At 38.4% G+C, this 12,865-nt stretch overlaps 1 protein-coding gene across 1 annotated transcript; it reads right to left on the bottom strand.

Annotated features, from left to right (window-relative positions):
• Positions 1-375: 375 nt before the first annotated feature.
• Positions 376-12,232, bottom strand: LOC145666991 (uncharacterized). Its single transcript, XM_081734668.1, has 2 exons — positions 12,130-12,232; positions 376-2,509 (listed from the first exon to the last, which is right to left on the bottom strand). Exon 2 carries the CDS (start codon positions 2,463-2,465, stop codon positions 417-419), a length of 2,049 nt encoding a protein of 682 aa, XP_081590794.1. The 5' UTR covers positions 2,466-2,509; positions 12,130-12,232; the 3' UTR covers positions 376-416.
• Between the last annotated feature and the right edge of the window lie 633 nt (positions 12,233-12,865).

The following is a 12,865-nucleotide window of genomic DNA, read 5'->3' as shown; positions in this document are numbered from 1 at the left end:
GGTCCCATAGTATTGAAGCTATGGACCTTTGAAGCTCATTTTTTCATGTTTTCGGCAGCCTATAACTCCGAAAGGAAGCCAGGCTGTTCTACACTTTCACCTAGTTTGGTCTATACTTTTTGTCTTATCTTGGTGTCAGAAATCACCTCTCAAACGTTGTCGTGTTGTTTTGAAACACCCTGTATAAGACGTAAACCTACAGCTTATAGTAGGATCCGAACCTCAGAAGCTTCCTCCGGAACTTGAATCCCTTTTTATTACGCCAAAGGCGAGTGAGAGCTCACAAAAACAGTATTCACATTTAGTCAAACAATTTATCTTCTGTAAAATAAATAGTTTATTTGTGTTAACTTATATTTCAATAAGACTCGTAAATGTAAGGAAAAACTATTTATTATCTTTCAGAACCTCTGCAATTAGCGTTTCAACCATTTTCTCATGACGCAAGGACATGTCTCAAGTCTCTCTTCGTTGACAGCAGGCGCCTGTATCGGCTCTCTCCTGACAGGAGATCCAAGTGGATCAAATTCCTCCTCTTCCGCTCCTCCTGCCGCTTCGTCCAGATATCCTTCTTCCGGGATCTCAGCATCTTCCTGTTCTTCGTCAATCTCGGTTATTACTAAACCCTGTTCACCAATCCTATCTATGAACTTTCTTCTCCCTGCATAATATTTTGACTGATAGCCAGTCGCTCCTCGAGGGAGGTCATGTCTCATCAACAAACCACGAGCTCTTAAAAATTTGACAAACTCTCTCCACAACTTACGCCACTCAGGCTCTGGCGGCAGTGGCGGAAGAGGTACCTTCCTTTTAGCTTCAGCTTTTCTCAGAAGTTTCTTGTAACCTGGTTCGCCTGGTTCACCTTCATCTGGCAACTCTTCCTCGGCATGTTCTTCGGCTTCTTGCTGTTCAGGTAAATAGGACGACTGTTCCATTCTTCTCCTTAATGTAACAAGAAGTCTTACAAGATCCACGTATTGGAAATCAGTGAAGGAATCATCCATGAATCTATGCAGAATTTCCATGTTTGTCAACCCGCGTCGTATATATCCTTCAACTACATGAGGTACCCACGGGGGAAGGCCAATGTATGGCCTGGATCTTCCGGTGCCTACAACTCCAGTTTCTCTGTAACGTCTGACAAGGGACATTAGGATATCGACAGTTCTCTCTTCAAGCTTGTTTCTTAGTAACATTATCCTGATTTGGCTGTCTGAGTAGTCCTGTTCTATCAAGTCTTGAATATAGTTCATAAATAAATAGACGTTCCGCTTCTGTGCTATGCCTTGTGCCTCTCTGTGGAGTCGTCTCTTTGCTCCAATGACTTTAATCAAATGCTGAACTTCATCCAAAGTCAAATCTTCGTGCCAAAGTATTATATCTATGATTTCAGAGTCGCTTTTTCCTTCCATAATCCATGTGTCAATGAGATCTGCGTCGTAAGCGCGAATCGCTCCTTCCTGAGAAGCCCTAATTTGATGAAGAACCCGTCTCGACCTAAGATGTCTTGTTATTTGTGACAACACATTCTTATAGTTCAAGGCTTCTCTGGTCAATTCGCCATTCTCGTCCGTTTGTATCCAATTACCTTCATTATAAAAATGATCGATAATTTCCGCATCATTATATCCTTCAGCAATTAAATTATCCAACGTCTGTCCAAGGTGCTGCTCGAGGGCATCACTAGGTCTTACCAATAATCCTCTGCGACACAATATTTCTGCAACTCTTCTAGGCATGTAATTTTGACCATGTATAATGTTAGTTGGAAAAGTGGCATCAATATAGTCCGGCTGTCTGCGAGAAAACCTAACGACTTCTTGGCCGCAAGGTTGGCAGGTACGTCTTAGCAGTCGCTCCTGAGCCAGTTCAGCTAAAGTTGGACTTGGTTTGCGTGATCCTCTTGTACGAGGCGATCCTTCCCCTGGAGGTTCTGTCCTCAGTCTCGGAATCCGAGAAGGCGTCCGTGAGGTTATTCTTGATCTGTGCTGAGACCTTTGTACTCCAGAAGAAGTTGATTCTTCCAAGGATCTTTCCCTGAGCTGTCTCTCTGGAGATGCTCTTGCTATCTGGGTGTCGCTAGATACCTTTGGTACTGGCAGCCGAGAACCAGTCATGTCTCTAGGTCTCAATGAGGCAGAAGGGATCCTTGGAATATTTGTTCCCATATTTAGTAACCATGTGAGCGCATTACGCATGATACGCGTTAAGTCACGTGGGGCTCCTCTTTCCAACCCCACACTTACGATTGTTTTCACGTCATCTCGATTCTTAGGTACGACAAAATCGAAATAACGTTTTATGTCTTCAATAGTATCATTGTTTCCACATTCTCTGTACAAAGCGTAATCAATCAGTTCTTCCGCAGCAGCGTCGCTTTCAGCAGATACATCCAGATTTTCCTCCGATCCATCTGTGCTGTCCTCATTTTCTCTGGAATTTTCGTCGAGTGTTTCGTTCGCCATTGCAGAGGTCTCTTAATTTCCAGCCACTTGTCAATTTGATTTCACTAGAAGAAAGGAAAGAACATGATTTACGCTAAGTTAGATTCTCATTAAGAACTATCGCCTATGAAAAGAATATGTGTTTTATAGAACAACGTAGTGTTGATGAGCTCAACAGTATTCAATGAACACAGAAAGCGCATTTCTCATACATAAATGATACAGAACAAGAATGGCTTTTTAAAACAATAACTTAATGTTTTCTATGTTTTTGTTAAAAAATTAATAGATTGGTATGAATGAAACCTACGTTTGGACATCGGGTAGGAAACTTCTCTCAGCGTCATAAAATAGGGGTTAATTAACGTAACGCGTCCAATAGCACAAACTCTGTACCCACCTAACAAACAGACTGGGATACCAGAGAGGCCGGCACACAGTCGTCGAAAACTGGGAAAAAGCGGTCAAAAATCGATTTTGTCAACTTCGCCGCTTATGAAATAAGTATTGATATTTGATTATAAGTATCTCTCCTGCTTCCAAACCCGGAGTTTCAGGACATAGGAATATTTTCGCTGCCCATAAAACGCATGTAAACATGAATAAATAAAAGTGCCGAAAATTAGTAAAAAATGAACCAAACAATATGATGTGTTTTAGCCATTTATATATTACTGAGGTCGATGAAAGCGGTTGGATAGTACATTGGACTCTAATACTGTGTGTTTAGTGAAGAGTTTTATTTGTTATAAGTTGTCATATCATTTATATGATAGATTTGTTAGTGTTACCAGAAAGTAACATAAACGCTAATATTAGTAGCTCTGTAGTCTAAGCTTATCCTTGCTTATCTGCAAAATAAGGTTTATTGAGTTAATCATGAGTAATGCAAACGTTGAGCATTGGAAGTAGCTGCAGCCAAGTGCACCTGAAGGACTCAGCCCCATGTAACTGAAAATGCGTGATGAGTAATGTTTGTGGTCGCAATTGAGATCCGCTATCTGTGCCTTACAAAGGAAAAAAGGCTTATTGTCTTGTATGTAATTTGGATTGCCCTTCGATACTGAATCAAAGTTGTAGTGGAAGCCTCATACATATTGCAGTGATTAACTATCAGTCATGTGGAGATTCTATATATTACACGTTAGCGCAGTAGTATATAAGAAGTCTCTATACTGAATCTTTTAATCTTACTGGAACAACATAATCCTGAACTAAATTACATTCCAGTAAGTATTAGTGTTTCTTCGAAGATGGTGTGAGTGCAAAATCGCGGACTTTAATTTTGTTTCCTAAGACCAAACACACATTTGTTTTGCACCGTCTTTTTATTAGCTGCACATACAATTAGATTTAGAGCACATTCAACCTGTAACCGCTTCTTGGTTGCATATTAACACCTGTCATAACTTCGTACTGGCTAGCGATGTCCAATTCATATAAGGCGTCAACATGTTATGTTTCAATTTATAAACTGTATGTATGATTCACGATCGTGGATTTCAAGATGGCGGCTTTCACTGTTCTGTGTCCTCCCCAATTTCTTTTCCTACATTGTTCCTTTGCTTTATTTTGCAATATTTGACATTTATGCGAGGAATTTCCACACTTTTGGATCACCCTGTATATATAACTGCATGTACTGCAGCAGGGGTTCTTCAAATCACTTTCACAGTAGTTGCAATCGATTTAGAAAGTACAATTACGTATAGAACGATAGAGAGACATCCATTAATTTTGTTTCGGAATAAACTATTTTTGTCCGCTTTTTCCAAGTTTTCGACCACTGTGCGGCAGTGCACAATTGCCAGTGAATTATCTTTACACACACATTCAAACTGGGACATAGTGAACAGTAATCCATTAATATCGAAAAACATTAATAGTATTTTTGGGCCAAGAGTGGCGAATGAACATACTATTGTCATTGGTTTGTCAAATTTCGTTCGGGTGACACAGCATTGCAAAATGTGCCTCGTGTACACCGATTAACAACATGTTCGAACAACCACCTCAAGAACATCGTAGAAGTGAACTCTCGGGAAAGTGTTCGTTCCATTGCAGACGGGTTAAGTAAACATGATATTACTGTTGTTCGACCGTCCATACAATCGGTGAGATATATAGTTAGACTCACGATTACCACACGAGTTGAACCGGTCTGGAGGTACACAGTTCTCTGAGTATAAAGAATATCTGGGAAACTTGCTACATCGAATCGACAGTCCAGATGTAAAGGAATCAGTTATGTCAATCGTAAATCGTCAGGACAGTGGTTCGACCGTGCTCTACATACAGGACGGTTTCCAGAACAATCCTTAATTTTGGAGAGCCCTTAATTGAATGAGACTCTAAGTTACAGCTTGTTTAGCTTATATGTAAATCAGCCACTGGGAAGAAAGGTAGAGTGGAAATCCAATCTCGGGACGCTGAATCGATTCTAACTCGCTACCTGCTCTATGATGATCAACATTGAAACACGCAGTGGTTGATTTTTTTCACTTCTGGTTTGAATATAGGGTTCAGGGAGGAGATGGAAGCTAGTGTTGAAATGCTGAAGCGATTTCAAGAAACCGCTTCTCGCTATCTTACAATATTGTTGTGATGCTTGTAGGCAGATGGATCTATAGAGTTTTCTGTACCTACACGTAGCATAGTTTGAAGTCACTGTCAGATTAGTAGTCAGATATAGATGGACTCTCTGAGTGAGACGAACCAGGTCCATAATTGATAAACTATCCTCTAGAATGCAGCGTGAACATTGGTGTAGTGTCATGGCGGATGTGTGCTAGACACTGTGTGTTTCTTGAAGCAGAAGTTCACACATTTCTTTAGTAGGCGAGATTTTTTATTTGAGATAGATCAAAACTTGTTTTTACAACATTTCATTGAAAGCAGTATTCAACGTTCTTGAAATAGATTTCTTCGCTTTTGTTCTTTACTAGTGCATTTCATCATAAAAGAATGTGTTAATGAAAACAACTAAGGTTACTCCATTCAAAAACTACAGGGTCAAGCTGCCGCCGTTTTGCGTTTTCTCAATTTCAGGCGTTTACGTTGTTTTGAATATCTCTCATGTATTTGTTTATTGTTGTTTATTGTTTATTGTCATATAACACAGCAGGCATAGGCCTAATTATAGTGTTACATAGTATATACATTATACAGATTACATGGATTAATAGAACTATTGGTATTTTACATTCGGCTTACAGAATTAATAGACTTCTTAAAACTTTTTATGTCCATTGCGAGTACGTCAAGGTTGAAATTTTCTTTAACTAACTTGTTGTAGGTTGCACTAACTCACTATATAGGAGATCTGCTTAAGACGTTTGTTTTCGCTGTCGTACAAAAAAATGTATTTTTCGAACCTGTGCACAATTTAGTGGATGGTACTTGGGTACATATTTGTTTGTTAAGATCAGGACAGTCTATTTTGCCATGAAAGAGTTTGTGTAAAAGTAGTAAATCAATATTTATTCTCCTGAGTTCTAAAGTTTCAAATTTAAAATTTTCAACAAGGTTAATGTAGCTTTCAAATTTCTTGTAGAATTTTGTTTTCTTAAGTGTGAGAAGTTTTAAAACTTATTTTGAGTACGCTCAAAGATGAGTATTTCTGTATATTAGGGTTCCATATACTGTAATACTACAATATTCTAATTTCGACTTGACTTATGCATAATACAATACAATTAAAGTTTGGTCATTTTGGAAGTCTTCACTGACTCAATAAATATATCCAAGATTTTTGTAGGCTTCTTTGCAAATAGTTTCAATATGTTGAATAAAGGATAATTTTGAATCAAAAATAACTCCCAAATCCCTTATAAAATCAAGTTTTTCAGTTTTTCCCCTAATAATGAATAATCATATTGAATATATTTTTCTTTTCTAGTAAACTGAAAATTGCTGGGCGTCTCCAAATTGTGCAGAGCTAAGACTTTGATCTTGTAACATTTTGACTAAAACCACTTGAAAGGGGTCAAGTCAGGGCCTACAGTAGCAACATTTTTGGACATTTAAGACATGTTTGGGAAGAGGAAACAACTGACGTAGAAGTCTGAATTTGTGTGTGCATGTAGTCCTGGGTCATAAGTTTATACACAAAAATTTGCAGATCTGTAGCTGCTCCCAAAGGCTTGAAAAGATCGTAAATTTGGGGAATTACTATACCAATTTGGCATATTTCACTGTTCAATATCTTCAATGGGCCTGGATTTAAAAAATCTGAAATTTTAGGAATAGTTACTCCTTTAGTATACCATCACACACAACAACAGCGCGTTTCGTGTTTTTTAGCAGAAGGGAGTCAAAGTATTAAGGAATGATGTCATAGTCTAGGTGTTTTGTTCATAAATTCAACTGGAAATTCGTTGTTGTGAAGTAAAATAAAGTATGATGAATGGTTAGTCCAGTCAAAGCTCTCAAGTTCGTTTCTTTCCTCTAGTTGTAACACTGTCTTATCACACCCACAGCAGCACTGGTGAAGAATGCCGCTATCATCAGAAGGCGAGAAAAGTCAAAATGCACACTTGACTAAAAGTCCGTAAGTAGGCTACTCATTGCTCTTGCTGCTTGCTATATCAATGATATTCAATCATGTTTATTCTTGTTTTAACTGTCAACTCATGCAGGAGACTGTTGACTTTTCGTTTGATCTACATTTCAAAGTCAGTAAACACTCACTCGCTATAAACACTGATTTTTTTTAGGCCTTTGGGAGCAGCTACAGGTCTGTAATTTTTTGTGCGTAAACTTATGACCTCAGATTATATGCACACACAAATTAAGATCTGTACGTCAATTGTTTCCTCTTCCCAAATATGTCTTCAATGTCCAAAAATGCTGCTATTGTAGGCCCTGATTTCATCCCTTTCAAGTGGTTTTAGGGAAAAATATTAAGAGAACAAAGTTTTAGGTCTGCACAAGTTGGACACGCCCAGCAATTTTCATTTCGGTAGGACTAACTCATGTGGAGATATTGAATAATCAGTAAATGCCTCAAATAGAGAAAACGCAAAATGGTGGCAGGCACTGCGTAGCTACGAAATGTTTTTAAAAATCCAATGATAGTGGATTTTGAAGTACCCTGATATAGGATAAACATTCATGAAAAACTTAGATTTTTTGGAGATGATCGAGCGGCACATGCTTTATCACTTAGAATGGATTGACTCTACAACAATTAAACCTACATTTTCATCACTGCCATCACTGGCTTCTCTGGCACATAAAATTGGGGGGCGGACATCAAAGAAAGTGATTTAAGTGGTACTACCTAACCAAGCCTACACTACATGAAATATAGTATCAAGTGTAGGTTCATTCCTTTCTTTCGTCGCTGTTTTCTTTCTTCGATTCCGTTTGTTATCTTTCTGCTTACCTACACGGATCCCCTGAGAACTCTGAACTTTGTTATAATCGTTTCACAGCCTGAATATTGTATTCCAAATAAGTACAATTATTATCATTCATACGTTATTCTGTCGTTAGTAAATAAATTAAGTTAGAATAAAATATTGAATATTTTGTACTTTAAAATATTGGGGGGAACGCGTCCCCTCGCCCCCCCCCTGCCAGAGACGCCCGTGACTGTCATTGTGTGACAGAGGAAAGTGGTTCGTCTCTTCCTTGCGCTATATGCAACTAGCTTGAATGTTTATTTTGTAGATTTGTGGTCTTTAAATTGATTTTTTGGTGAATGGTAATAAATCTTATATTGCGCAAAAGTTATTGTTTGTAATATTTGGGAGAGAGGAGGAAGGAATGGGACAAAACCACTTTTAATATTTCAGTCTTTTTCTCCTGCTTCTTTAGTATTTATAAGTTATTTTAAGGTTTGTAAATATAGAGATGTTTAACATCCGTCATATAATCCAGACCGGACGACACTCCTACATCTAAGAAAGAATGATCCAAAACCCACACCAGACAAATTGTAGTACAGCCCGATACCGGAAAAAGAGGACGATATTACAGACATTTGAATCGCTTTCTGTTAAAAGTGTTGTACAGCGCTTACCTCTGGTGCGCGGGGTTCCTGGTTCAATTCCCGCACAACTAAGTTTGTGTATAAAACACAAATATAACATTCTAAACCCTGTTCGGCGTAAGCTCTAAACTGCGATAAACAAAGCCACGTGAAACTAAAACTCGCTGATTTGCTGTTGGCCTACCGACGTTTCTACTACTCTGCAAAGTAGTTCATACGATTTGATTATTATTTTTGCTATGAAGCTCCATATAAAACTGCTACATTATTATAAATGACAGAAATATAATATGGATTATCTAATAAAACTGCAATGGAGTGTGGTTAGTGAAACAATAGAAATAAACACTAAGCGTGCACAGTAATTATGGCGCCAATTTAACTGCGAAGGCGTGTTCTGCTTTTAAGTCTGAAAGATGGCTGACATGAATCCCGGTTCAGCGAGTGTTGTGGTGAAACATCAACAAGGTAAACCTTTACTCACCAAGCAACAATTGTTTACCAGCGAAATTAAAATATATATTTTTTTAATCTTTCGAGTTTTTTTTTCTTTTTTTCTGCTGCTGCTGTAAGTATCTGGACAACACGAGACAGTATTCTCAAAATGCACGTGTATAATTTGCTCCTCCCCGTGGGGAGTGGGAGTGATACATCACTAACCAATCGTATTTGTGACAAGCGGAAGGATACAAATATTTTGTTTATCGGAGTTTAGAGCTTACGCTGAACTGGGAATAGTAAATACGCGAAAAATTGTCGCACATATACTGGAATTATGTTAATGTTACACAGTATTGATTAATGTAGGGACGTGAAACTTTCATTATTTTCTACCCGAAGGAGATGTTCTTTACGACAAATTGGTGCGATTGTTCGTGTTAAACTAAATATAGGCTATACAGTGTTATTTATTTCAAATCGTGTTTAATGTTCCGGATAGTTGTAATGAAATGTAAATATATTAGGCATTTTCCCGGATTAAAATATAAATGGGTTACAAAATATAAATGCCATCATTTTGAATGAAATGATGCACTTCGATCTCAAAATAAATTTTAAGACAGAAGTACGCGCACACATGCCATTACTAATTTATTTTTATTATTTCTATTATAAGGATTCTTTTTTTATCTGTTGTTAAACCCTCTGTGATTGACTATACTTTTTGGTATTGAGTCCTGGAATAATTGTCTAGGACTGGCAGCACTGTGGTTATTGGAAAGCTGATTGACGATAGAATCGCTGTTCGGAATTCGCCTGCTTTTCCAGTGACTTTGATAATGTATTTTAAACAAAATTTATTTCGATTACCATTGTTAAACTAGGGATTTAGCGATTTTCGAAATGTCGTACAGGAAATAAACTAGCATTATTTCCATTACAATTAAGGTTTCTAGCAACTTTTATCAGTACGTTTAGTTACATTGTTGTTAACGTTGTTGACAACACTGTTGCTACGTGCTGGTCACTAAAGGCCAAGGATGTTATAAAATAGAGGATCTGCCCATACGTATCTTCATCATATGAACTCAATGGAGCAGAAAAACAATCGAGCATCGTCTGAGCGGCACGTTTGATTCGCTACTCTCGTTTCCGCCATGATTGTTGGCTCGAAACATTGCGATCTTAGTGGCTCGGAGTGAGCAGAGTAAGTATGACGAAGCTGTGACGTATGGCTTCACGATTTTGTTGTATGGGCAGATCCTCTATTTTATAACATCCTTCATACAGACTTTGTTCGTAAAGTAATTAGACTGGCAGTCTCGCGGCGCTCCAGTCGCTAGCAGCTCGCTGTCCGGCGGGGGAATTTGTGGTTAGGGTGTGTAAGCTAACGCATCGACGGACACCAGTCGCGTCCGAGCTCTGACGCAGTGAGGATCACGCGTGGCGCAAAAGCTATATTTGAGTTGTTGCGGCAGAGGATGTGAGAAATGGAGCCTTAGTTCGAGTAGCGTTATGCGATTACAGACCGGAATCCAGGTTTTTCACTTTGACCACATTTTTATCCAAACCACTCATTGAAGGGCATCCAGATCATTTCATGTCTTCGTCTCTTCTTGAACGCACTGAACCACAAGAAGACCTGGGCCCTTGACAGGGCGTCATCTTCATAAGCCTCCTTGACGAAGGGAAGCGGTTTTGCTCAAGGATGTTATAAAATAGAGGACCTGCCCATACAAGAAAATCGTGAAGCCATACGTCACAGCTTCGCCACACCTACTCTGCCCACTCCGCGCTACTAAGATTGCAATGTTTCGAGCCAACAATCATGGCGGAAACCAGAGTAGCCAATCAGACGTGCCGGCTAAGACGATGCTCGGTTGTTTTTTGGCTTCATTGAGTTCATATGATGAAGATACGTATGGACAGATCCTTTATTTTATAACATCCTTGGTTTTGCCCAGGTGAAAGCAAAATTTAATCACGTAGCGCTGCTCTATTTCGCACGTTCTGTGCCGTGACAAAATCTCAAGAACAAATTTTGTGTCACACGTGACCCTTACTGCATCAGAGCACGGATGCGACTGCCTCTCGGTGCAGGCTCGGTGCGTTGCTTAGCTCAGACCCCTCCACCACAAATCCCTTCGCCGGGTAGCGAGCTGGTAACGACTGGAGTGCGTTAGTCTCATTATTTTTTGAACAAACACTATAAAACAATTTGTTATTTTTCTTAACACACAATAATATTATTATAAATGATGTACAGTACGTACTTTCCGAGGTTATCACTGTTTTGTAGAAGCACGAAAGAAATGTTGGAAAATTTTCTATTCATTTGTCCTAAATTAGGCTGACTTAGTTTATGATTTCTTTTCAGAAAATTACATAAATCAAGACATTGAAACCCAAAATATTTGACAGTGAGCTTAGGAATCGAGCAATCGTAGCATTTAATATGAAACATTTCATAATTATGATATTTGAAGTCACGGGCGTCTCTGGCGGGGGATGAGGGGCACGCGTCCACCCCAATATTTTGAAGTTCAAAATATTCAATAGTTTATTCTAATTTAATTTATTTACTAACGACAGAATAACATATAAATAATATTTATTTGGAATATAATATTCAGGCTATGAAATGATTATATCAGAGTTCTTAATATTCCTCAGGGTGTTCGTGAAGGTAAGCAGAAAGATAAGAAATGGAATTGAAGATAATACACAGGTTGGGCTAGGTAGCACCATTTAAATCACTTTCTTTGATGTCCCCCTCCCCCAAATTTTACATGTCAGAAACGCCAGTGTCTGAAGTCAGGAGAGGATTAACAACAGTCTTCCCTTACACACAAACTTGCCCTACAGTCTTTCAATAATAATAATAATAATAATAATAATAATAATAATAATAATAATAATAATAATAATAATAATAAGAAGAAGAAGAAGAAGAAGAAGAAGAAGATGAAGATGGAGGAGGAGGAGGGTGAGGAGGATTCCTTTTGCAATTTCAGCATTCGTCAATTAATCTTTAGAGTACTTCATAACAGAAAAATCTGAAACCAATTCTAAACTTTATCCTAGAGATGAACTTTGTATCGAGTATGTTAGCTACTAGGGAGAAATGGGAGCTCTACAAACTTTGTTTAATGGAGAATTAAAAAGATTCCTACATCTGAAATACACTAAGCTGGATCTAGAGGCTTGCCTGATTATTTCGAACTACAACTATTATTTCTGATAACTTACTGTTAGATTAGGTCCAAAATTTATGTTTCTGTTGATCTGAATATTTTAAACGCAGAGAAAATTTCTTTTACATTATAGCATAGTTAGAATTATTGCCTAGAGACGATTAATGTAAGTCTGTAATAACTGAAACAGACTCTATTGTTGCACACTAAATGTTACATCCAATGTATATTTAGACTTGCAAACTCCCCAATGCATCTCACAACTGGAAATTGAATTCCAGAGGTAATAGATACAGTCGAATCGGGTTGCCTTACGAAAACATAAATCCAGAGGGATGGGGTCGCGAAGGAAATTTCGTGGGCGATTAATTAAAACGTTCCATTACCCATTTCAAACAAAGTATCACCCAAGTTATTCAGACTCTGTAAAAATATCATTAAAATAACGATTTATTAGCGAAATTTCGTACAATTATTTCACTTTTAGAACATTCAAAATACATCTTGTGCCCCCCCGCCTAGTGTAGTCGCTAACACTTTCGTCTGTAGTGCGAGCGATCCCGGGTTCGATTCCTGGTGGGGACACACGGCCGGAAAAGTGTAAACGCATTTTCAGGTCAGCCGTCCTGAGTAAGGTTTTCTTTATTCACAACAGGTAAATGCCGGGATGGTACTTAACATATAGGTCCCAGGCCATTTCCTTCCTTCTTTTTCCTCTCAGAGTGTGATCGCTGAAGGACATCATCCCTCATAAGTGACGGCTAACATTGCCATAGATGCTGAAAGCCCAG

This window comes from Thermobia domestica, chromosome 12 (genome assembly GCF_964235325.1).
Source record: "Thermobia domestica chromosome 12, izTheDome1.hap1.1, whole genome shotgun sequence".
In the NCBI taxonomy this organism is placed as follows: Eukaryota; Metazoa; Arthropoda; class Insecta; order Zygentoma; family Lepismatidae; genus Thermobia; species Thermobia domestica.
Note: the sequence above shows the minus strand (reverse complement) of the source record. Positions and strands in the feature narration are given on the sequence as shown.